Source organism: Onychomys torridus, chromosome 8 (assembly GCF_903995425.1).
Source record: "Onychomys torridus chromosome 8, mOncTor1.1, whole genome shotgun sequence".
In the NCBI taxonomy this organism is placed as follows: domain Eukaryota; kingdom Metazoa; phylum Chordata; class Mammalia; order Rodentia; family Cricetidae; genus Onychomys; species Onychomys torridus.
This window is the reverse complement of record NC_050450.1, coordinates 95200558-95227596: the sequence shown is the minus strand read 5'-3', so window position 1 is coordinate 95227596 and position 27039 is coordinate 95200558. Positions and strand designations below refer to the sequence as shown.

At 46.9% G+C, this 27039-nt stretch overlaps 1 protein-coding gene across 2 annotated transcripts in view; it reads left to right on the top strand.

The window, feature by feature from the left end:
* The window catches only part of Pitpnc1 (phosphatidylinositol transfer protein cytoplasmic 1), a 257679-nt gene that overhangs the window by 208175 nt on the left and 22465 nt on the right, over positions 1 to 27039 (top strand). For both annotated transcript variants that reach the window (XM_036196376.1, XM_036196377.1), the window contains exon 6: positions 2944 to 3039. In XM_036196376.1, coding sequence (XP_036052269.1) covers positions 2944 to 3039 — 96 coding nt within the window. The remainder of the gene's footprint in view (positions 1 to 2943; positions 3040 to 27039) is intronic.

The following is a 27039-nucleotide window of genomic DNA, read 5'->3' as shown; positions in this document are numbered from 1 at the left end:
ATATATATAAATCATCTGATATAAATCTTCAACTCTCTGTCTCTATCTCTGTCTCTCTGTGTATGTGTGAGATGTGACATTGTATAATTAATGAGTTAAAGCCACACAGCTTGCCAATGGCTCCCTAACACCTGCCTACTTCCCTTTCTTTGAATCCCATACATTACACCAATAAATGTCAAACCTCTTTGCGTCTTCTGTAATTTACTGTCTAGAAAGCTCCATCTCCTCAGGAGTTCTGTTCTGTCTTCCTTCTCCTCTTGGCTCACACTTGAGAAAGAGTGAGAGACCGACTCTGATTCCCACAATCCTTCACTTCACAACTGATTTCTCCACTCAGACCTGAATGGTTTGCCCACCGTCTGTTTCATTTCAAGGCAATCCACCTGTCCATCCCAGACAGTAGGCGTGCTCAGAAGCCCAGGACTGCAAGAGGTACTGGCAGGAACCTGGGTTAACCTAAAAGCCAAGCTTTCTGCACCTTTGAAGGAATGTGCCACAGGCATCTCAGGGCAAGCTGGGGGTTCGTGTTGCCTGACCAGTCAGGCCTCTAAACCTACTAGAAGAGTAGGCAGTTGGGGGGGATGAGGAGACGGCTCATTGGGTACTGATCGCCAACACCAACATAAAAAGTGTAGCTATAGTTTTCCTGTGTTCCGCCCGGTCCACAGCCACTCAGAGCCAAGTAAACACACAGAGGCTTATATTAATTAAAACTGCTTGGCCATTCGCTCAGGCTAACTACTGACTAGCTCTTACACTTAAACTCAGCCCATTTCTGTTAATCTATTTATTGTCACGTATGTGCCATTGCATGCTTCTCCCTGGACAGTGGGCTGGCATCTCTCACTCAGCCTTCCTCTTCCCAGAATTCTCCTTCTCTGCTTATCCCACCTGGCTACTGGTCAATCAGCGTTTTATTAAACCAGTGCACAAAAGCATTATCCCACAGCAAAAAAGTTTGTGTGTGGTGGCATGGAGTGCTGGGAGACAGAGGCAGGAGGATCCCAGCAGCTCACTGGCCATGCCTGTCTAGCTCCAGATGCAGCGAGCCACTCTGTTTCAAACATAAAGGGAGAGTGACAGAGGCACTCTGGCTTGCACACTTCATTCATGGCCACTTGCACACGCACACCAAGAAAGAGGAGGAAGGAAAGGGCAGAGACAAGCGATAGAGCAAACAGACAGCGAACTTGGCAGATAGTTTCCAGGATGACCACTAGGCTAAAATGGTCACCTGACTCAGGTGAAGCGCCCTTGCACCCTGCGCCTCTGTAGGGTGTGCTAATAGCAAACATTGTGCATCAAGACAATGTTGATAGGCATCAGTCATCTTTTTTGTTTTGTTTTGGTTTTTGGTTTTTTTGTTTGTTTGCTTGCTTGTTTTTGGGGTTTTTGAGACAGGGTTTCTCTGTAGCTTTGGAGGCTGTCCTGGACTAGCTCTGTAGTCCAAGCTGGCCTCGAACTTTCAAAGATCCACCTACCTCTGCCTCCCGAGTGCTGGGATTACAGGTGTGCACCACCACCGCCCGGCCAGACATCTTGTTCTTACAACAAAATACCCCATCTTCTGTAGAAGAGTGTGATGGGGCTGGTGGTCGTGGATGAGCCCCTGCAGTGAGGTGAGGTGCAGAGATGTCCACTAAGGATAAAGTGGCTTTCCACACCTAATCTGCTTCCTGTCCTCAAGGAACTGCCTCATCGCTTCAGACCAAAATGTGGGCGTGTGTAGGTATGTGTGCATGCCTGTGTGCATGCATGCGTGATGTCTTAGGCCAAAAGAACCTAACCAAGCTTTACCCTGTTCACATACCGATGAAATCACACTCTTAAGTGATCATAAGAGTACACGTTTGAATTGGGGATGTGGCTCAGTTGGTATCGAGCTTGCTTAGTATACATGAGGCTGAGCTCAGTCCTAAGAACCTTGTAAAGGCCAAACATGCTGATGTCAGTAATCTGTAATCGCAATACTGGGAAGGGGAGGTAGGAAGATCAGAAGTTCAAGGTTGTATCTGGCAGCCTGGGCAACAGTGAAACCCTGTCTCAAAAAAGAAAGAGAAAAAGCTGTGTGTGGTGGCACACCCCTTTAGTCACAGCACTTGGGAGGCAGAGGCAGGTGGATCTCTGTGAGTTCAAGGTCAGTCTACATAGTGAATTCCAGGACAGCCAGGGCTACACAGAGAAACCCTGACTAAAAAAAAAAAAAAAATGTTTAACACTAGGCAAATGAAAGGGTTTGTGGTTTATTTTCCTCTTTGCTTATCTCTGTTTTCTGCAATGAGAACGTATTTGTGAATTAAATCCATCTGAAAAGCTAATGAGGGGCTGGTGAGCTGGCTCAGCAGGTAAAGGCACTTGCTGCCAAGCCTGCCAATCTGAATTAGATCCCTACAACCCACTGGTGGAAAGAGAGCCGACTCCAGCAGCTTGTCCTCTGACCTCCACATGGGTACCATGATATGCATACACACACAGATAAATAAATGCAATAAACTTTCTTTACATCAACAAAAAGGCACACATGCTTTTCCCCTCCAAGTCTAGGGCCGTGCCTCTGCTCTTTGCCTCCCGCCTCACCAGACCCTCCCAGCCTCTGCTCAGATGAGCTGCCAAAACTCAGCAGTTTTCAATTTTTTGGAAAGGATTTTTGGAAAAGATTTATTTCCTCATTCTTGAACTTCTAAAAACAGCCCACTTTTTCATCTACCCCTCAGCATGCGATGACAGATGCTACACCTGCCTCTGACGCGACAAAACCTAAGTGAGGAATAAAAGCCTGTCATGATTCTCGCACTTTCTGTGGCAGGCAAAGCTAGGGGTGTGGGGCCACGGGAAGATGTGCCGTGGGGTGTCATCGTGCCTCAGGCATCCTTGTCCTAGCCACGGGCACACAGCAAGCTCTCATCCGCTGACCTTTGATGTGTTGCTCTGTCCTTTCAGATTTTTGACAATGAAGCCAAAGACCTGGAAAGAGAAGTGTGTTTTATCGATATAGCCTGTGACGAAATTCCAGAACGCTACTACAAAGAATCTGAGGTAAGTGATCCAAGTGGAAGAATTATGTGTCCATTCATTCATTCATTCCACAATGATTTGTGAAGCACTTCCTACCCTAGGACCCTTCCATCTATCTTTATGTTCACTTGGTTTAGTATTGACATCTCGCTGGGTTCTTGAAGGTTGATTTTTTTTTTTTTTTAATTTAATGTGTGTAGATGTTTTCTGTCTCCCAAATGCATGCAGAGCCCGCAGGGGCCAAAAGAGGGCATCAGATCCCCCAGGCTGTAGTTATTGATGGTTGTGAGCTGCCATGGGGGTGCTGGAAATTGAACCCAGATGCTCTGGAAGATCAGCCAGCACTCTTAACCACTGAACCATCTCTCCAGCCATCGCTGGGCTATTTCATGCAAGTCTCCAAATGAAGTCCTTGAGCCCGTCACTAAACCACCCCCCACCCCGGCCACTCCCAACTCTCACCATCCCACTTGACATCGGGACCCCTGGGGCTAAGCGTTCAACACGCTGGCTTTTCTGAACACAGCAGCCTGCCTATGTGAGGACGCAGACAGCATTTCATTTCTGTCTTTGGAATTTAACATAAAGAAAATCCTCAATCAAGCCTCAAAACTTTGATGGCTCCCGTTGGCCCAGAAACCATCCTCTCAAAATAGCAGGCACCTTCCTGAGGGCTTCTCTTCTTAGCTGAGAACACATGAACCAGAACATCTTCCCCTCTGGCGTGTCCCCTACCAGAATCTGCCCTCTGTCTTGCTGCCCCCCTTTATGTCACTGTTGGTACCAGTCATCATTTATATCCTGTTAGTGTCTTATTAGTGGCTGCTGATGGAACTTGAGTGACCCAGCCCTGGGATGACAACAGACACAGGGCTATTTTTGTTTAGCTACATGCAGCCACTCATAGTATGTTCAGACTCAGGACCCCAGACTTGTCCTTGAACTATAACACATGGACTTTGAAGCTCTTCCCTCGGATTCATTAAGGCTGATTGAAGATGTCATGCATAAACCCACTGATAGTAAATTCTGGGATCCTGAGATGGTTGTGCAGTTAATGGTGCTTGCAGCCAAGCCTTGACACCCTGAGTTCAATCCCCGGGACCTGCATTTGGAAGTACAAACAATCTCCTACAAGTTGTCCTCTGATCTCCATACACACACATAAGTCAGTAAATAAATAAATAAGTACATAAAGAAATGTTTGAAAAAATTTTAAGCATGAGTTCCAGTAGGTTACACACTGGACTGTCTTGTGATTTAGATCTTTACCTCCCTACTGGGGGACTTGTTTGACTAGAAAAGCCTTGCTTGGTTTTAGCAGCTACCCACCTGATTTGCTACAGGCTGGAGTTCACGGGGCTTTGGTCCCTCAAAAGGCTGGGGAAAGGCCGGTTTGAGTCACTCTCCGTCACAATGCCTTCATCCAAAGCCTAAGCATATCGGTGTCATCAACTTTATTAGACTCTCTAGCCAGCCATACCTGTGTGCTTTAAGGAAAACAAAGTAGGGCCTGGAGAGATGGCTCAGCAGTTAAAAACCCTGACTGCTCTTCCAGAGGACCCGGGTTCTATTCCAGCACCTGCCTCTGCCTCCCGAGTGCTGGCATTACAGGCGTGTGCCACCACCGCCCGGCAGGCCTGGCTTTTATTATAGATTAGTATGTATATGTACAGGATTGTGTGTGTTGAAGGACAAAGGTTGAGATCTGGTAACTTCCTCAATACCTCTTGTCCTGATTTTTATTTTTAAGATTCGTTCTGTTATATTTTTGAAGTGTGTGTGTGTGTGTGTGTGTGTGTGTGTGTGTGTGTGTGTGTGTGGTGTGAGTGACTGGAGTCCAGAAGAAAGCATCAGATCTGGAGCTAGAGTTACAGGTGTGTGGGAGCCATCTGACATGGGTGCTGGGAACTGTACATAACCACTGAGCCATCTCCCCAGCCCTCTGCCTTGATCACTCGCTGAACCTGGAGCTCACTGATTTGGCTGGTCTAGCTGGCTAGCAAATCCTCTTGTCTTTATCTCCTCAGACTTATGGTGACTGGCATGAGCCTCTGTGCCCAGCTCTTCTATGTGGGTGTTGAGAATTCAAACTCAGGCCTTCCCGCTTATGTGGCCAATACTTTACCAGCTGAACCATCTCCCCAGCGCCTGAGCCTCTTTCAAAGCTCAGCTCAAACTGACTTCCCTTCAGTGAGCTTTCCTGAGGACATGTCCCCCGAAACGACTCTCTAGCCCCTGACTTCCAGATCATGCTACTTCTGCTCATGGTCTTAGGTCACATTAGCCCATGCTAGCTCACAGCCATCGCACAGTCCTCACAAAGATGAGAGCTTACTCCTTCAGTCTCGTATTTCACCAGCTACTTTAATACCAGCTCCAGCTCCGATGCTCACTCAACAGCTGTTGAAGGAGTGGGTGAAGGCTTGTTTTCCCTTCTGCCTGCGGTAATTTCTGAGCAAGTGCCGTCCAAGAGAATGGATCTGTCACCATTAAACCACCAGTTATGAATCAGAGTTCCTTTTCCTTAACCTGAGATTTGCTGCCTTCTGGGCTTTTCTTCTGTTCATCCTGGCAGCTTCATAAGTAAGGACCCGTACAGAAAGCAGAGTGTCGGTGGGCTGAAGCTGGTGGGAGGTCCCTTTGGTTTGGGAGTTCGGGGGGCTTTAGGAGGGGCCTCATTTCTTTTTTTTTTTTAAGATTTTATTTTATTTATTATACATTCAGTGTTCTGTCTGCATGTGTCCTTGCAGAAGAGGGTGCCAGATCTCATTACAGATGGTTGTAAACCACCATGTGGTTGCTGGGAATCAAACTCAGGACCTCTGGAAGAGCAGTCAGTGCTCTTAACCACTGAGCTATCTCTCCAGCCCGAGGGGCCTCATTTCTGATGCTGATAAATCCAGATCAAGTTTTTCTGGGGCATGCATCTCCATCAGGATACTGTTCCACACACTGTCACCCAGGCCCAAGGAGGGGGTTGAAGTTTCTTTTTTTCCCATTCCCCCCAGGAAGCCCCTGAGCCACACATTAGGAATGCCTTTCTCATTAAGGTGACCAGAGCTAAGAATTTCTGCTGGTTGGCTCCTGCCTGCCCTCTTGCCACCAGTAGCCAGGGTTCAAAGGGATATGTTAGGCATTAGGGACTCAGGATCAGCTGATGGCCCTGCCTGAGGCTTTGCTCAGTTCTCATCTTTCAAGGTCCCTGTCCCCTACCAAATCCATGGCCTGAGTGGCAGCTCCCAAACCTCTTGAATTCAAGCTTCATTCTTTTTTAACTTTATCTTGAGTTTAGTGTGTGTGTGTGTGTGTGTGTGTGTGTACCACATGTGTGCAGGTGCCTGTCGAGGCCAAAAGAGGGCATCAGATCCCTTAGGGCAGGAGTTGCAGGCAGCTATGAGCCACCTGAAGTGGGTGACAACAAGCAAATGTTCATAACCGCTGAGCCATCCTTCCAACCCCTCTATTCTTGTATCAATTAGAAGGTCCTGAAGAGCAATGCTGTTGTGTTTGCCTTTTAATCAGAGCAGAGAGATGGCAAAGTGCTGGGTAAAGTGCTTCCTTTGCAAGCATGAGAAACTGAGTTTGGATCCCCAGAACCCAATAAATGACAAATGTTCCTGTGGCATATGTCCATAATCACAATGCAGGGAGAAGAGACAGGCAGATCCCCAAAACTCACTGGCCAGCCAGGAGAGACAATCAGTGAGTACCAAGTGCAGTAAGGTATAGAGTATTCAAGGAAGACACCTACTGTGGACTGCTGGCCTCCACCTGCGCGCACGTACACGTGCGTGCGCACACACACACACACACACACACACACACACACACAAACAGTGTGAATTTGGAACGTCAGAGAGAGCACCTCTATTAAGCCTCACAGACACACAGAGATAGCTGTCTATGGAATTCAGAAAGTTCTTTGCCCCGAGTCACATGCCCAGGTCTGCCCATGCTAGCAAAGCCACAAATAGGGTGAAGATGAGCTCTCCACAGTCTGTACTCGCTATGAGGTTGATACATGGCTTCTTGCTTCTGCCAAGATTTCCATCCTGACTCTCTGATGCTCTGCCAAGATTTCAAGGTGAAGATTGCAGTGGAGGAAAAGGAGACTGTGCAGAGGACACAGACCAAGAGACCCATCCATAAAGCTCAGGTGGCGGTTTCAGGAGTATAAGAACCGAACCTCATTTCCAGCCTGCAGAACCAGTCCAACCCAGGCGGTCCCAAAGCCAAGTTCACAGAGATCTCATATGAGGCAGATAATGTTGACCAATGTTGCAGCTGGTTCTCTTGCCTAGTCATTTGGCGTGTTGATTCATAGGCTTGACTTCCATCTTGACTGTGCCCAGAGAAAACAGTACATGTATTGGCTCCTCCGTGATGGCCCGCAGCTCCAACCCCACTTGCAGGAAAGGCCCATCTTTTACATTTTCAGATATGTGTCCATACAAAGGGGCAGGGGGGGAAAAAGAGTAAGGGAATTCACTAGTCAAGGAAATGGAGGATGAGCCAGGCATGGTGGTGAAACCTCTAATCCCAGCACTCAGGAGGCAGAGGCAGGCGGAGCTCTGTGAGTTCTACAGAATGAGTTCCACGACAGTGAGGGCTACCTAGAGGAAACCCTGTCTCAAATAGAAGAAGGAGGAGGACGAGGAGGAGGAGGAGGAGGAGGAGGAGGAGGAGGAGCAGGAGGAGGAGGAGAGAAAGTGGAGAGAGATGGTGACGATTTTGTTGTTTTGGTTGCTTGTTTAGGTTTTTATGGTTTTGTTTTATTTTGAGATTTATTGAGGCAGGCAAAGCGGGCAGCTGCAGAGGCAGGCAGGCAGAGCAGGCGGGGCAGGCGGATATGTATTTTATTTTATGTGTATGAGTGTTTTGCCTGCATGTATGTATGTGGTCACATATGTTCAGTGCCGGGGGGCTGGAAGAGAGCATTGGATCCTTTAGAATTGGAGTTACAGAGAGTTGTGAGCTCCCATATGGGTGCTGGGGACTGAACCCAGGTCCTCTGCAAGAGCATCAGGTACTCTTGACTGCTGGCATCTCTTCAACTCTCTGCTACCTTTTGAGCTTGACTTTCTTGTTAGATGTGTCCCTCTTTGTTCAGATGAAGGAAATTTCTCTCCCTGTCATCTTAGAGAATGTGAATGTTCATCTTACTGGTGATAGAGCTTTGTCCTTTTGGTGGGCAAATTTAGATTTTGAACTTGAATAATGATGAAGAGTTACACAGGACTCAGCCATTAAGAGCATTTGCTGTTCTCATAGAAGACCCAAATCCATTTCCCAACACCCACATCGGACAGCTCACAATTGCCTTTAACTCCAGCTCCTGGATATCTGATGCCCCCTTCTGTCTTCCACAAGCACCTGCATGCATGTGTACACACACACATACACACACTTCTACACACACACATGCACACACACCTAAGTAAATAAATACAAAGAAGAAAAAAAGAGTCATGTAAGGCTGTCCTAGCAAGATGGCCCCTCATGTGGTACGGTGGAACATGTGACAGGGCAGAGAGCTCTTTAGACGGTATTTGATTTAGGCCTTTCTCCTTGGACTGAGGGGATTCTTAGAACTCAGTCTCCAGCTCCCTGAGCTGTAGTCTCCCTGACCCAATGCAGCCTTGGTGGCTGCCTCATCATTCACCACAGTCGAAAATGTCTGTTGACTCCACTCTTAAAGAAGACGAGAACAAAGAGGGACACATCTAACTTTTCCACTGTCAATCAAGGATGAGAGATTCAGTGCTGTTTGCTAAGGACAGGCCCCCAGAAAGGGAAGAGCAACACCAGTTGAGTAAATATTGCCGTCCTTAGCTTTCCCCTTCCAAACCTCTGGGCTCTCTCAAATTAAAAATATTTTCACTTGGGTCTGCATCTTGGTAGCTGGGAGTGCTAAAGGTTTTCAGTTATCTCTCCAAAGGGCCGTGTTGGATGCAGCTGCCTTGTACTTAGACACATGGTTAAGTTCAGTTTATTGTTGTGTTGTTGTTATTGGTCACACACACACATACATACACACACACACACACACACACCATGTTTCATTCTGAGAGGAACACAGATGTTTGGGGATGGGTTCCCAGTGTCTCTTGGGTAACAAGAGGAGTCACAATTTGCTCCATGTGGGGAGAAGAGAGAAGTGGCCGTGACCACAGTGGTCCCCTGTGAGAATCTTGGGATCAGGAGCAGAAAGCCAGCAAAGGAGAGGTATTGAAGGGAAGGGTTCCCAGCAGCTGCTGCATGGCTGGACTTGGAGTCCTGCCATTACCAGGGTCTGCTTGACAATGGTGCTGTTAGAGTCCAGGATGGGGCTGGGGTGTGGCTCAGTGGCTTGGTGTTTGTTGTGTCTAGCATGTGCAGAGCCCCTGGTTCTGTGCCTATTATAGAAGGAATGAGGGAAGGAGGGAGGGAGGAAATAAGGGAAGTAGCTCTTGATGATTACTTCTAGACTGAGGGAGGGAAGGAAGAGAAGGGAAGAAAGGAGGAAAAGAAGGCAGGTAGGCAGGCTGGTCAATCTTGGTAGTCACCTCTAGACATAGCCTGAGCAGTCAGTCTTAGCCCTGAGAACATGTCTCAGCATACATTTGCTCACCTGCTTCTTCAGCAGCCGGAATAACTAACTAGGCAGATGTCATTTCCCTAGGGGTCAACATAGGCGATCCTCTGCTACATTGCAAGTTTGAGACCATCCTGGGTTACATGAGATCCTGTGCTCATAAAGAACCATTATCCTATGATATTCCAGAATTAACCACCCTCATCCCAGACCTGGCTGTTGTTAAAGTGGGTATTTGTGGTGTTTATAGCAGAGCATAATGTAGAGATGGCATTATTTCAAACTTGCTGTGTACTGTACATGCCCTTCATAATGAGCATGCCCTTTATCTCGCTAACAATATGGGTGTGCTGTCTTCCTGTGCTCCCCACACATCTAGCAGGTGCAGAGTGGCTCTATAATGTGCTATCTTTTCTTTCTTTTTAAAATTTTTATTTATATGTGGGAAGATGAGGTGGGCTGTGTAGGGGCATGCCATGTGTGTGCAGGTGCCCATGAAGGTCAGAAGAGGGTGTCAGATCTCCCAGGATTACAGGTGGTTGTGAGAGCCACCTGTCAAGATCACTGGGAACTAAACTCACATCCTCTGAAGAGCAGCAGGTACTCTTAACTGATGAGCCATCTCTCTACACCCCCTCTTCCTTTTTTTTTTTTTCCTAAAGTGGAGTCATACTCTGTATCCCAGGCTGACCTTAAACTTGTAATCCTCCTCCTGCCTCAACCTCCCAAGTGCCAGGATTGCAGGTGTGAGCAGCCACACTTAGCTTATTGTGCTCTGTTTACCCAAATTATACTGTCCATCGTCTGGTGGACATTGAAGGTGTTTCCATTCTTTCCCTGGTAGCAGTCAAACATCTCTTCTGTCTGTTCCAGAGTTTCTGAACAGTAGGCTCTTCCTCTATGTGTGCATCTGTATGTTTCATGGGTGTGAGTCTATGTTATATGTGCGTGGAGGCCACTTATCAATGTCACATATCCTCCTCAGTCACTCCCACCTTTACCCTTTATTGCTTACATGTATTTATTTAAAGTGTGTGTCCATATGCATAGAGGTCAGAGGATAACTTGAAGAAACCAGTCCTCTCCTTCTACCATATGGGTCTCCAGGATTGAACTCAGGTCCTCAGGCTTGGCAGCAAGGGCCTTTCACTGAGCCGCCCTATCTGCCTTCTTCCACCTTGCTTTTTGAGATAAAGCCAAACATGATGATGATATGTGCCTATGGTCCCAGAAATCAAGAGGCAGAGACAGAGGATCCCTGAGGCTCACTAGCCAGCCAATACAGCTTGTCTATCAGCTCACAGTTCTAGAAGAGTCCCTGACTGAAAAAATAAACTAGAGGATAGTTGAGGAAGACTCCTGACGTTCACTTTTAGCCTATGCATGCATTTGCATGCATACACACAAACAGTGCACAGTATCAAGAAATAAAGTGATCGTGTTATAGAGGGATCCATGCCAAAGACAGCATCTAAAGCTCGTCATTTGTCCTCAAGCTCACGCTTTCTGTTCAGATGACTCACCCTCACGTGGAGAGGGGCCTGGCTCTAGGACACCCAAATGACTGTAGCCACCATACTTCATCACCATCTTCTGTCTTGAGTCCTGCCTTCCCTTTAGAAGCGTGAATGGAGAGGCGAAGTGAGGTGCCACCAAGGCAAGGCAAAGCATGTTAAGTGACTCGCTCAGTCCTTGGCACACAGTAAGCGCTTGTCCTGGTTTCATTTCTGTTCTTGTGATTAATTTAAAAAAAAAAAAAAAAAAAAAAAAACACCCCCGACTAAAAGCAACTCAGAGGAGAAAGGGGTTTGTAGCAGAGACGTCACAGTAGCAGGAGCTTGAATCAGCTAGCCTTATCATTTCCACAGTCAGGAGCAGAGAGCAACCAGTGCAGGCAGTTGTGCTCACTTCTTCCTTTCTCATACAATTCTGGACTGCTGCGTAGGGTATGACACCACCCACGGTGGGCTGGATCTCCAAGACAGCCCTCCACAGACATGCCCACAGACCAATCTGACCTAGACAAATCCTCAATAGAGGCTCTGTTCCCAAGTGATTCTAGGTTGTGTCAAGTTGACAATTAAAAGCTGAAGAGAAATGGCTCAGCAAGTAAAATCCTACTGCTCTTCTGGAGGACTCGCGTCCCATTCCTACTCACAGCGGAGAATAACAAACGATGAATCTTTAAAAAAAAAAAAAATAGAACAATTGACCATCGCAGCATTCGAGAAGGATTTTCCTTCAGCTTTGACTCTGCTCCTGATGGACAGGAGAGTTGGTGAGCCTGTGGCTCAAGGCAAGCATGTGCCTTTGGCAGGTGGCTGCCATGAGTGGCACTCTGGAAGTTTGTTTGTTTGTGTGGTGCTTTTCAGTCAGCAGGATGAGTCGGGGAGAGAGGCAGGCGTGTGACGCTGATGACAGCCCCGCTCCCTAGACTCTCCAAACCCTCTGCAGGCTCATCAAGATGCTTCAGAAACTCAAGCCATTTGTGCTGCATAGTTACCAAAAATGTGTTCTTCTCATGTGGCTTAACCTCATTCCAAATGCTGTGTCTCTGATTCAGCATCTCTAAGAAACCTTAGAACTTAAATTCACTGTTCTGCCAAGTTTGGGCAATCTGTTCCTTCAAGTCCCAGGATGGCACCTACCTTGGTTCATTTTCTTATGCTGTAGCCGAAAACCACAGACCAGTTAATTTATAAACAAGAGACATTTGTTTACTCACAGTCCTAGAGGCCAGGAAGTCCACATGATGCTGACATCTGGTGAAGGATTTGTGCTGCTTTACACTTGGTAGATGGCAAGGAAGCCATGCAAGGCCGAGGATCCCTCTGTTTACTATGTTCACGTTTTTTAAAGCATTTTATTGACACTCCATCTGGGAGAGGGATAACAATATAAGCCCTAAAGCTTACCCATTCTCCTTCCAAAGGGGAGTTAGTACCTGTCTTATTGCTGTGACAAAACACTGGACAATGGGCTGGAGAGATGGCTCAGAGGTGAAGAGCACCGGCTGCTCTTCCAGAGGTCCTGAGTTCAATCAGGCAAGCACATGGTGGCTCACAACCATCTATAATGAGATCTGGTGCCCTCTTCTGGGATACATGCAGTCAGAACACTGTATACATGATAAATAAAAATCTTACCAAAAAAAGAAAAAAAAAAAAAAAAGCACCCAACAAAAACAACTTAAGGAAGGGTTTATTAGGGTGCAGAGTTTGAGAGTACAGTAAGTACATCATGGCAGGGAAGACATGACCACTGGGGTATGAAGGATCTGGTCACATTGCACCCACAAGCTGAAAGTGGGGGTGTGGGGTGGGAAGCTGTTGCTCAAGTCAGTTTCTTCTGCTATGCAGGTTACCCTGGTCCTCCTACCTTGGTTAACTTAACCATGAAATGCACTCAGATTTGTTTCCATGTTGTTCTAAATCCCTTCAAGTTGACAGTCCAGTTTGACCAGTCCAAAGCCTTTCAGCTTCCTCCTGCCTAATGGCATTCCACTACCTCTGCGGAATCAAAATGGCCTCTGTAGTGGTCGCCAGTATTGTTCACAACACAACACATCTGCACTTGTCCCCCGAGGTTGCTTCAGGTTAAGAAGAGCTTTAGACTAGCCTCATCTAAGTTTGCTTCTTCCAGTCCACAGCTCTGTGGGGTCGGCAGTGGTATACACACACACACACACACACACACACACACACACACACACCAATAACGAGGCCTGACCCACCGATTGCCTCCCTACTTCAGACTTCAAGTCCAGCTGTTCCGCTCCTGTGTCAAAAATATCCAGAAGATATTTGGAAGAATAGCTGTGTCTCTTCGTCCTTACATGAAGGGGCTCTGAAAAAGACTTACAGTCACCAGCTCACAAACACAGGCCTTCCAGTGCTCAACAGACAGATCTCTCACCAGCTTGCCAAACCTAGCCTTTGAGGGTAGAAAGCTAACTTTTGAGAAAAATAAACGCCAATGTGAAGGTGTTTGGTTCAGCTCTATTATTGAATCTGAACAACCTGAAAAATAGGTGTTGCCCCCATCTATTTTTTAAGAGCACTGAGGCTCAGAGGACTCTAAATAACTTGCTGGAAGTTTCTGGAAGCCTGGATTCAAACCTTAATGTGCAGTTACAGAGCTGATGCAATGCTTGCTGCTCTTGCAGAGAACCTAGCACCCAAGCCTAGTGGCTCACAGCCCAGTTCTAAGGGGTCCTGACTTCTGGCCGCTGTAGCTACTGCGTGGCATGGTATACATACATACATACACAAAGCACACACACATTAAAAATAAATTTGTTCTTGAGACAGGGTCTCACTCTTTAGCCCTGGCTGGCCGGGAACTCATTATGTACGCCAGGCTAGCCTTGAACTCACAGAGCTGCCTGACTCTCCCTCCAGAATGCTAGGATTACAGGCATACACCTCCATGCCCAGATGACCTACACATAAAATTTTAAAGAGAAAATAACTCTTTAGGGGCTGAAGAAATGACTCAGCAGATAAGAGCTCTTGACACCCTTTCAGGCTATCTGGATTCGGTTCCAAATACCCACATAGGGTGGTTCACAAACACTTGTAACTGTAATTTCAGAGGACCTGATGCCCTCTTTTGGCCTCCAAGGTCACTGCACTCACATGCACAAGCCCACATGCAGACACACATATATACATAATTAAAAAATAATAAACAATAAAATATTTTTTTAAATAGAGCAATAGAGAAAGACACCTGACATCCACCTCTGGCATCCATGCACACCTGCCTACACACAGGCCCATGCATACCTGCCTACACACAGGCCCATACACACCTGCCTGCCTACACACAGGCCCATGCACACCTGCCTACACACAGGCCCATGCACACCTGCCTACACACAGGCCCATACACACCTGCCTACACACAGGCCCATGCACACCTGCATACACATATGTCCAGACACTCAAAGAATGTCTGTGAGTCTCTGATTAGGCTTTTGATTTAATAAACTTGAGATGTCTATGGGTTAGATTGTATATTCTCATATAGGTCAGGGCCACTGATGACCCTTTATACCCTATGTCCAAAGAACACTGTTAAAGTTAGAGTGGGTGAGGACAGTCTCAAAGGCTGCCCAGATTCAAAGGTTGTACCAAAACCCATTTGGGTCCTACCTAAATGGAAGAGCTTGGCCCAGGGGAATTAGAACGTTGTTTCCTGGCCTCCTGTCATTACACAGTATAAGAGGGGTTTCTTTTTAGTGTGTCCTTGAATAATCTTCTTGACTGTAATTAGCAGTCATCTTAAGATCTGTGTCAAAAGGAACTGGGTTGCATTATGTAACAGGGTGTTCAGGAGACACTGTTTATTGTGCTAGAACTGGGAACCAGGCCCAAGACTGGGAACAAGAGGAATTATGGCCCTTCAGTCTTCAGGCAGCTGCCGATCACCAAGGTCAGGGACTTCCCAGGCCTATGAGGAGATTACCTCTCACCACTGCTCAGATCATCCATCTCTAACCCCTTCCTCCGTGGAGATGAGGGAGTCCATAGTCATTACCCACACACGTCTAGCCTAGCCTTAAAACCATACAACAAGGGTCTTCTCAGGTAACTGACGACAGAAATTGGGAGCATCCTCAGACTATTGACTGAACCAGGAATATGAACCTATGAAGCCCCCTCCTTTCCCATACTGCTGTCATGGAAGACTAGGGGAGAGGCTGGCTCTGTGGATAAAGGAGCTTGCCACCAAGGCTGATGACCTGAGTTCAATCCCTGGGACTCGAGTGGTGAAAAAGCATACTGACTGCTTCCCCCACCATGATTTACTGTTACTGCTACAACACAGGGCCAAAGCAACAGGACTGAGTGGCCATGAGCCAAAACTCCCGAGGCCATGAGTCTGGGGGCATGGGGGAACACTTCTTGTAATTGTTTAAACCTAATGTTTTGTCACAGTAATGAAAAACTGATTCATACACCTGCCTACCCAGAGGGTCAGTGTGGTCACTGGCTTGGACTCTCTCTTAATCTAATCACCAGGTCTTCTTGTTATAAGATTCTACAGATCTGGCTCTCCAATACTCCCTTCTGAGATCAGCTGACAGCCTTGCAGCCAATTTGCTGTTTTAATAAGCAGCCCCCATCTTGTATAGGAGTTCCAACTCAGTTCACCTTATTAACACAAATTAAGGCATGATGGAAGGGCTTCCTGATAGATAATGAGATAGTCCAGGCTCAGGAAATTCCAACAACCACATGAGCGCCATCCTAGGAACCACAGACAGTAGGAACCACAGACAAGGGCCAAATCCTTTTCTCATTACGTCCCAAGGATGAAGTGAAAGTGTGTGTGAAGTGCTGAGCACCGGCTCTGGCACAGACTTTGAACACACACACAGGTGACTTATCTTCCTTCCACCCTGGGCTCTCTTCTGACCTCCTCATCAGTGGCCTTTTAGTTTTATTTTTTCCTTAGTCTTTTCCCTGTCCTCTAGAAGGCGTCAGTAGTGGTCTGTGTGGACTGTTAAATTCTTTTGTGGTGTTTATTCAAAATTCCCATTCTCACATGCTCTCTTCTCAGCATGATGAGTTTTGGATGTTTCTAGCCCTAAATTTTAACTGGGACAGGTGTGGAACACATGCTGAGACAACCCCACCATGGAACTTGTGTCCTCCAGCTTTCTTCATGCCAGACAGAACTTAAGAGCGGACTTCCTCTGAGCACACCACTTTGCAGGGGAACAGCATAAATCGCCGTCCGTGGTACACTCTGGTACCGAGCGCAAAGGCTGAAAATAGCACTTTGTGCGTTAACTGGTAACAAGGCAAGAACTGACCCTTCTAGCCAGGATTTCCACTTGGGCTTTCTCTTTTCCCTTTTGTAAACTGTCGAATCGCAGCTGACCCTTTCAGCCAAGTCATCACTTAGTGCTCAAGTCCACATGCGCCAAAAGCTCCTGGGTTGGATTTTTGTCTAAAAGTTTCACTGAACTATAGACCACAAACCCGAGAATTCACTCGTTTTGAGGGTACTGTTTAGTCATAGAGCCAGTTAGATGGCTCAGTAGGCAAAGGTGCTTGCCACAAAGCCTGAGGATCTGAGTTTGATCTCTGGGGCCCTCGTGGTGGAAGGAGAGAGCCAATTCCTGCAAACTGTCCTCTGACTTCCACACTTGCACCAAAGCACATGTACACACACACACACACACACACACACACACACACACACACATGCGTTCACACACAATAGATAGATAGATAGATAGATAGATAGATAGAAAGAAAGAAAGATAGAAAATCTAATTTAAAAGTATATTAACAGATATGTGTAACTGTCACTACAATCAAATTTTAAACATTCTCATCACCCTAAAAGGAAATGTTTACATGTTAACTGTCACTCCTAGATTCTGACCCCCACCTCCACCCCAACCCTGGGAACCCACTGATGTACATTCTGTCTCCACAGAGTTCCCTGACCTGGACATTTCACATGACTGGGATAGTTAACATGCTCCTCTGGGGCAGGTGTTTATGGACCTCTTATGGATAGGATTGAAGTTCAAAAAAACCACTAGATTAAATTTGGGGCTAAATTTCTTCCCATTGAAATGGCCGTTCATTGGAAGATAATGATCCCAGTATTCCGAAGGCTGAGGCAAGAGGATCACAGGTTTCAGACCCAGTGTGGGCTACACAGCAAGACCCCGGCACAAAAAGCCAACTACAAACAACATTGGAAGGTGTGTTAGTTATTTTCCTCATCACTGTGACAAAAACACTTGGACCAGAGCAACTTAAGAAAGGAAGGATTGGGGTTGGGGATTTAGCTTAGTGGTAGAGCGCTTGCCTAGCAAGCTCAAGGCCCTGGGTTCGGTCCTCAGCTCAAAAAAAAAAAAAAAAAGAAAGAAAGAAAGGAAGGAAGGAAGGAAGGAAGGAAAGATTTATTCTGGCTCCAAGTCACAGGGTTCAGTCCATGGAGGAAGGGCGAGAAGGCGTGGTGGCCGGAACACGAGGCAGCTGGCCACAGTGCGCTCACAGCTGGGAAGAAGAAAGAGGTGGATACTGGCACTCAGCTTGCCAGCTCCTTCGCACCTCAGTTAACCTATTCTAGAAAATTCCTTACACACATGCCCAGAGATTTACCTCCAAGGTGATTCTAGGACCAGTCAAGCTGACAATCACTCTTTTTGTTGTTGTTGTTGTTGTTGTTGTTTGGTTTTTTGGTTTTTTTCGAGACAGGGTTTCTCTCTGGAACTCACAGAGATCCGCCTGGCTCTGCCTCCTGAGTGCTGGGACTAAAGGCGTGCGCCACCACCGCCTGGTGACAATCACTCTTAACCATCACCTTGGAGTGACCTTGGGGGAAAGTTCCAGCGTGTAGGGGGAAAAAAATCCAATACAGGATTTGTGTCCTATCTGTTCCTCCCTACTATGGGGCTGAGTATTATCATTACATAATATAGCAATTCCTGACTGGGATTCCCATTTAGCCTTTTTTATATTTAACATTTATCAAAAACTTATTTCAATTAGCGGGGCAAGCCCCTGTTGGTTTTTGTCCTTTGTGATTCTGACTGAAAGTGTAATTAATCATGGAGACTTTATATCTCAGTTTATGTGGCTAATAGTATTGCTGCCAAGATGCAAGCTCTCCTGCAGCTGGGCCGAGATCTCCTGTGGGCTTGTCTTTGCACATTCCAGATGTGAGTTTGATCATAAGCCATGCAAGGACACAGTTTCCCATGAGCTACCCTCAACGTCACCTCTGTCTTGGCTTGTCCCGGTGAGAGATGGCAATGCCTCCAGGTTCTGCTGACCTAACAGAGGGAAAACCCTCTACAGATGTGCCAAAGGGAAGGGGTGGCCAGCCAAGTCCTGGGGAAACAGCCCTGGCACCAGCTTAGCCTTCTTGATATAGATGTGTTTTAACTGCAAGGGTTCACTATACCATCTGCCTGGCCTGGAGAATACCAGCGGGGTCCAGAGCCAGAGACTTCACTGTGGATGAGTGGAGAAGCCCTTGGCTGGAAGAACACATAGTCTCACACATCTCTAGGCACCCAGCTCCTGGACTAGAGGGGCTGAGTGCCTCCCTCCAGATAAGAATCTTGCTTCTGAGAGTTTCCATGTCATCCAGTAGATCCAGCTGTAGCTAGAGTGGTGTTTGAAGCTCCCTGACCAAGTGAGTGAGCAGTAAAAGAGACCTCATAAATCTGGATGACTAGCCTTGTTTAAAAAACCAAAAAACAGGCCGGGCAGTGGTGGCGCACACCTGTAATCCCAGCACTCGGGAGGCAGAGGCAAGTGGATCTTTGAGTTCGAAGCCAGCCTGGTCTACAGAACTAGTTCAGGACAGGCTCCAAAGCTACAGAGAAACCCTGTCTCGAAAAAACAAAACAAAACAAAACAAAAGACAAAAACACAAAAAACAAAAATCCTCGCTAATCTGATTTGAGTGTGAAATGCTGTCCACAGGTTCATGGGATTGAACAATTGGTCCTCAGCTGGTAGTAGTCTGTTGGGGAGGTTGTGGAACCTCGCAGTCACCAAAGCCTTACCCATCTAAGTATAGTGCTAGTGGGTGGACCTTGGAGCCACTTTTGGTTCTGGCCTACTTCCCCTGCCTCTTGGTTGGCCAATCTCAGAGGAACCTCCCACAGCCATGCCTCTCCCATCATGATGGACTGAGACACTCTGAAACCATGAGCCAATACAAATCCTCCCTCCCTTTAGCTGCTTCTAATAGAAACTGTGTCACGTGACAAGAAAAATAACTTAGACTCTTCTTGGACTTTGGTATGGATTTAATGGTGTCCATCTGAACAGTTCTAAGTCAGGAGACTGAGATAAGTAGATATTCGTAAGTTCCAGGACAGCCTGGTCTACATAGTGAGTTCCAGGATGGCTGGAGCTACATAAAGAGAGATTCTGTCTCAATGAATCAATAAATAATCTATCAAAGTCTTGCCCGCGATGCTTCTGTGTGTGAACTGAGACTAGAGAACTGTCATAGGTTAGGGTGATTGGGGTAGGGCCCATCCCATATGACTGATGTCCTCTGGATGAGGATACAGAGACAGAGAAGCGCAGGAGGGAAGGAAGACAATGTGAGCTCACACAAGAACATTGCCTATGTCACTCCAGAGGAATGCTTTATAAGCCAAGGGATGTCAAAGGTGGCCAGCAAACCCCTTAACACTGAAGAAAGTTGCAAGGATGACACTTTGATCTTGGATGTCTGCCTCCACACTGTGACACAGCAAATCTCTGTCTTCTAAACCCTCAGTCTGTGGTCCTTCATTATAGCAATGCCCCATTCAGAAGAAGAGCTCCCCAGGCCCTACTTGAGGGATTCTGGAAAGAATAGACAGCAAGGTCTGGGGATGACTTTCACACCCAAACAATCTGCCTTGCTCTCTGCTTCTCCTAAGAGGAAGTGGAAAATGCATTATGTCTGGGCACCAAACACTATCACATGACCTTGGCCAAGCCCAGGCCATATGTCTCACCAATAAAACTTGTGGTGCAGTAACAAGTATCAGCCCTTCTCTTGAGGCCAGATCTCTGTGAGTTCCAGCCAGCCTGGTCTACATAGACACAGCCGAGGCTACATTGTAAGACCCTGTCTAAAACAAGACAAAAATACAACCTTCTCTTGAAGTATAGACCAGGAGAGGTACCAGCTTCCAGAAAACAGGAATGCTTAGGCAGCCTGTCACTCCCCAGAGAAAACCTTCATCCTGTTGAGTGGTCACGTTCATGTTTGAGCTCATTTTCCTACACAGTTTTGACTACAGGATTAAGGATCGCCAGATGGGCCGGCAGCTGCCTGCCTTTCTTCTGCAGGCCTTGGCGAGAGCTGAGTAAGCTACATGACAGCCCGTCTCGGGCTGTTGGGGCTTCATGGCTATGTCACTCTGTGACAGTGCCCAAGCATCAGGCACTTTCCGTGTTCCATGCTGAAAACGGCAAGTTACAGACAAAGCTCTGCAACGACACCACCAGGGAGTTACTTAAAACACCATTCCGCCATGTGGGTCTCTTCTGACTATGCTGGGATTTCAGATGAAATATTCTCTCTTCCTGAGGTCATCCCTTTCTCCCTCCAGACTGCTGTAACTGTGCATGGGATGGCGTTGAAACAGTCACTGCTCCTTTCTTAAGGATGGAGGCTGGGAAATGAAGGCTCTAGCAGACTTATCCTGGGGAGACAAAATCTCCTCACCCCAGATTCAGCACTGGTAACAGATCAAAGGGGGGGTCCGCCCAAATCTCTTATTGGCTGGGGAATGTGGGTGAGGAGTTACTTAAAGGGTGACTCAAAGGCAGCTTGCATCACCCCAAAGAGCTCATCCCAGTATGGTGGTGGCTCTCTAAAGCTGCATTTGGAACTGCCTGCACAACTTGCTCTGAGCTGCCCTGGCAGAAAAGGCACCTCTCTCTGCAACAACTGTTTCTGTTTACAGATTGTTGTAACTTTCTGTGTTCCCTGAGCCCTGTAAGTTCCTTGAGTTTCCTGAGTTCTGTATGTTGCCTGGACTTCCCCCTCCAAGAGGGAATGTTTCAATTCAGAGGAAATGGCTACACAGGAGGTAGGGAGAGAGGTCTAGTCCTTGGTTCCTAGATGGTGCCTTCTTGTCATCACAGCAGAAGGAACCCAGGAGCTCTCCAGAGTCTGTTGCCTACTTCTTCCCATGGTTAAGTCTCATCAAAGAATGGGGTGGGGTGAGGTGCGGAGGGGAGGCATGCATGGAGGGCTGAGCACCTGGCCCTAGGAGTGGGGGACAATATTAGACAGGCTGCTGATCATTTCTGAGTTTCAGGTTCCTCATCTGCTTGTATCTAGTAGCAGTGGCTATATTTTGGGAGGTTCTGAAAAGCTGAGTACCCAGACCTGCCCAAGGCCAGTTAGAGTTAAGCTCTGGGACCTTCTCTGAAAATTTCTGTCATGTTCTTGAGATCCTGAGGAGGTTCTGGATGTTCTGGCTTCTGGTTCCTACAGGAGGTTGTGAGTTGAAACTGGGCAACTCCAATCTTTGCCTCTGTCCCCAAGTGACTGTCTCTTTGTGTCCTCTCAACTGTCTCTTTCAAGGACACTTGTCATTGGATCCAGGGCCCATCCATTTAAGCCAGGATGATCTCATCTAAAGCTTAATTACATCTGCAAAGACCTTGGTTTCCAATCACATTGGACTCATAGTTTCCAAGGACGAAAGCATGTACTTAACAATCCTTTGGGGGAAATCACCAGACCACTGCACAAAACTTTCAGTATATTGGAGTGCAGCAGTCAGGAGGCTGTGGCAGGAGGATTGCCATAAGTTCAAGGCCAGTCTAGGCTACAGAGTGAAACCGTCTCAAAAAAAAAAAAAAAAAAACAATCAAAAACAACAGCTTCTTAGTTACACTACAGTAAAGCATTAGATCCTTTTATAAAAGGCTAACAACCTAGCCAGGCGGTGGTGGCATGCACCTTTAATCCCAGCACTCAAGAGGCAGAGGCAGGCGGATCTTTGAGTTTGGTCCAGCCTGGTCTACAGAACAAGTTCCAGGACCACTAGGGCTACATAGAGAAACCCTGTCTCGGGGAAAGAAAAAAAGTAATAACTGATGACTGTATTTGTTTGTTTTTCTGAGACAGGGTTTCTCTGTATAGCTTTGGTGCCTGTCCTGGATCTCGCTCTGTAGACCAGGCTGGCCTTGAACTCACAGAGATCCACCTGGCTCTGCCTCCTAAATGCTGGGATTAAGGCATGTGCAACCATGGCCCAGCTAATACCTGATGATTTATGTGGGTGCACATGCACACATGCACACACATGCACACACATGTACACACACAAGCACCCTTTTCTTGGCTCATTGCTATTCAGACATATTCAGCTGATGTTCATATCTGATCCAGAGTTTGGATTAAAGGTGTCTTCCTGTGAGCCCTGCTCCTGTGCCTCCCTCTAGCACTTAGAATGTGAATCTCTAATTATAGGCCGTGTTTGAGATTTTCTAGATGAAATGATCAGCTATAGATATGATACCAGTCTTGGGGTGGGATGAGGGGACATGCTGTTCCCATACAAAGCCCAATTGTTAATTGCTTCTTTGGCACTGAGCTGTTTAGAAAAAAAACACCCTTTTGGTGTTTAATTTCAAAAGTAAATGTAGCAGAAAGAACAGTGTGTTGTCGGGAAGGACCTGTGATCTGCAGGTGAACTAGCTGGTGTTTCTCAAGTATTGGGTGGCTTTATCTAGCAAATTGAGGGCATGAAACCAAATTTTCACTGGCCGCTTAAAAAAGTCAATTCTTGGGTTGATGAGGTGTTCAGCAGGCAAAGCGCCTGCTGCCCAGCCTAATGGCCTGAGTTTTGGTCTCCAAAACCACGCTGGAGGAGGAACGAGCTGACTCCTGTGTTGTCTTCTGACTTCCACAGTGTACATGTGCATACACATTAAAGAAAATTTAAATGTAAATTCCTACAGCTTTTACCAAATGTCCTTTCTGACTCTGGTAAACATAAACTTCTCTCTCATATCTAGAAGTGTACTTCACAACAGCCTGCTATAATTTCAATTTAAATTATTTACTTTGGGTTTTTGTGGGGTTTTTTGTTTTGTTTTATTTTGTTTTGTTTTTGGTGGGAGGTGTGTTGAGACAGGATTTCTTTGTGTACCCTTGTCTGCCTTGGAACTTGCTCTGTAAACCAGGCTGGCCTTGAACTCACAGAGATCCCCATGCCTCTGTTTCTCAGAGTGCTGATATTGAAGGCATGCGCCACCACTGCCCCACAATATAATTTAAATGTTTTGTGGTGCCATCAAGAACCATACCTTGAGACTGGCTCAGTGCATAAAGAGTTTGCCATACAAGTGTGAAGAACGGAGTTCAAATCCCCAGAACCCACAGATATCCAGGGAAAATGGTTCGAATCTGTAATCACAATGCTCCTATCAGACGGGAGATGGAGACAGAAGCCTGGAAGCTTGAAGGCCAGCTAGTCTGGCTTATACAGCAGGAAAACAATGAGACTCTGACTGAGAAGACAGAAGATGAGGACTGACACCCAGGCTTGTACACACACACACACACACACACACACACACACACACACACACACACACACACACACACACGCACACACGCACACACACGCACACACGCACACACAGGCACACGCACCTTGGTTGAAGCATTTCTGTGGTTTGGCTATGTAAACAATACTTTTCTAGTTTCATTCTGAACTGAATTTTTTTTTTTGAGACAGGGTGGCCTTAATTGTCCTGGATCTCACTCTGCAGACCAGGCTGGCCTCAAACTCACAGAGATCTGCCTGCCACTGCCTCCTGAGTGCTGGGATGAAAGGCGTGCACCACCACCACCACCACCACCACTGGGCCTGAACTGGATCTTGCAGAAAGGCCCTGCATTTCCCAAATGCTTTGAGTCCTCTCCTTCATATCACTATGTCTTGTTTAATTCTTGAGGATTGTGGGTCTGGAATGTATAGCCACAGTGTGCCAGAACAGTGGCTGTGAGCCCCTCCGTGCTCCTGGGGGTTCGCATTGTTGTGAGGGTGACCACAGAACCCCTGGGCTACACACCCAACTTGGTCCTGAAGCAAAAATAGCTGAGATAGGCAGAACCAGGGGCCTGCTGGGGAGAAGGAAGTGTAGGGAGAAGTTACTGTCTGGAACTTGAGCCGGCCTGATGGCTCAGTGGTGGAGAGCTCTTGCTTGCTCCTGCAGAGAACCCAGGGCTTCATGATACTGACAGCGCTCACCCTCTGAGCCACATCCCAGCCCAGGGTGGTAGTTTATCTTAAACTGGCGGGGCCACAGACTCTCAGGAGAGGGGGTGAAGGGGAAGGACCGAGGCTCTGCCTTATCAGTGTGAAATGTGGCTCTGACCCCAGAAGGAACCAGAGATTGTTTGCTCTGAGCCAAATCTGAGTGACCATGTCTTGCATGAGCCCGGGGAGATGTCTCAGTGGTTAAGAGCACTGGCTGCTCTTCCAGAGGACCCAGGTTCAGTTCCCAGCACTCACATGGCCCCTGAAAACTGTCTGTAACTCCAGTTCCAGGGGATCTGACTCCCTCACACGGACACACATGCAAAACAGCAATGCACATAAAATAAAAATATATTAAAAGTTTTTTTGTAAAAAGTGTTCTACCGTGGATGCTGTTACACAAACAGTTTATGCTGTGGATATCGCTCTATGTAAATAAAGTTCTGATTGGCCAGTGGCCAGGCAGGAAGTATAGGCGGGACAAGAGAGAAGAGAATTCTGGGAAGTAGAAGGCTGGGGAGAGACACCACCAGCCGCCGCCATGAAAAGCAACATGTAAAGACACTGGTAAGCCACAAGCCATGTGGCAAAGTATAGACTAACAGAAATGGGTTAATTTAAGATAGAAGAAGTAGATAACAAGAAGCCTGCCATGGCCATACAGTTTGTAAACAATGTAAGTTTCTGTGTGCTTTCTTGTTTGGGTCTGAGCGACTGTGGGACTGGCGGGTAAGAGAGATTTGTCCTGACTGTGGGCCAGGCAGGAAAACTCTAACTACAAGTTTATAATCCCAGAAAGTCATAAGTTTAAGGCATTTTCCAAATACTTTGGTAGAAACATCAAGTAGGCGAGTTACAGAAAAAACAGGGAAATCTCTGTTGTAGTCTCAGATGCTATCTGAAGACATCCTTAACTTTGGGGTTGAAGGAAACTAGTGATCAGCTAAAACTGCATTCTATAGGCTTTGGATGGTAGCAAATGGATAGCAGGTCAGATAGAGAGGTTTGCGGTGAATATCTATCGAGGACACTGAAGGTAGCCCAAAGGAAATGGCGGTTCCTGGACCACACTATTCTGACGCTCTGTAATCATGAGGTTCTCCTCAGTGAATCAACCCTGTGGAACCTTCAGTACCCGGGAGAACTTCAGGTCACAGCTTCAACTCTAAAGTGTGAGGCTTGACCTCAGAGGCAGTCTGTGTTTCCCGGGAAAGCATGGGTATGTGATGGGGGTCAAGGGCAGCCTGAGAACGCTCTTCAGAGGCATCCCTAGGTGGCCTGGCCGAGCCTCAACTATACTTGAGTTGTCTGTCATCTGAGTTATGAAGGCAGGGCTGCCACCACCCCAGCTTCTGGGTCCATGTCTTCTCCTGTCCCCCTCTGTGTGTGTTCACATATGGGGGTGCACATGTGCTCATGCACAGAGGTCAGAGGAAAATCTAGTATGTCAATTTGAGACAGCTGATCTGTAAACTTCCCAATACCCCCCTGCCTGTTTCCCCTCACAGCTGGACTTGCAGCTTTTTATGAGAGTCCTGGAATGTCTTACGAGCTAAGCCATCCATTTCCCCACACCAACCAACCAACCCACCAACCCATCCACCAACCAACCAAAAAAACAAACAAACAAACAAACAAACAAACAAACAAAAAACTTACTTGCCCACTGGTTCCTTGTGGCAGCTCTTTTGATGTCTGTAATGTTTGAAACTTTATGTTCCATATGGAGAGACATTCTACAATATAAGTTACAAAAGTTCAGAAACAGACCTAAACAGAAACACATGATATCCTGGAGTGAAGGATGGAGGCAGAGGTAAATACGCAAGTTTGCTTTATGTTTAAAAATGAGTGACTGCCACAGGAATTCAGACAAGTGAGGCTCAGGGTAGGTAGGAAGTAGAATGGAAAAGCCCTAGGGAAGGTCAAAATAGAAAGAAACGCCTAGGACCATATGACCTCACCACTGAATTCTACCAATTATAAATCAGCACCAAACTCTCTTAGAATAGAGAAGAAATATGTCCCCACCCTCCTCCATTAAGTCAGTATTACCTTGAGACTAAAGCCAAAGCCAAGACATGAATACAGGCACACACACAGACACTAATAAATAATAAGTAGCGCGTGTGTGCGTGTGTGTGTGTGTGTGTGTGTGTGTGTGTGTGTGTGTGTGAACATGGAGGCCAATGGACAGTTTTCAGGAGGCTGTTGTCTCTCCTCTCTGTGAGCCAGGGTCTCTCTTGCTTCTCCACTGCACAGAGTAGTTCACATTACTGCTCTGGAGCTTCCAGATGATTGTCCTCTCTGCCGTCTTCCCACCTCCCCATAGGTTTGCTGGAATCACAAATGCTCACCACCATATCTGGCTGTTTATGTGGGTTCCAGGAATGGAACTTGGGTTCTCAGGCTTACATGGCAAGTGTTTACCTGCTGAGACATCACCCCAGCCTCTCCAGCACGTTTTCTTTCTCTTCTCAGGCACCAGTGTCTCCACAATCTTTCCTCATTCCGGTTCCTGGTCACCATTTTTTTTAGACAAAGTTCAGGTAGCTCAGGCTGGCCTCAGACTCAGTATGTAGCTGAGATGATCCCCCTGCCTCTGCCTGCCAAAAGCTGGGGTTGTAAGCCTGTGCTGCTGTCTCACAGCTCTAAAGTTTTTATGTACCAG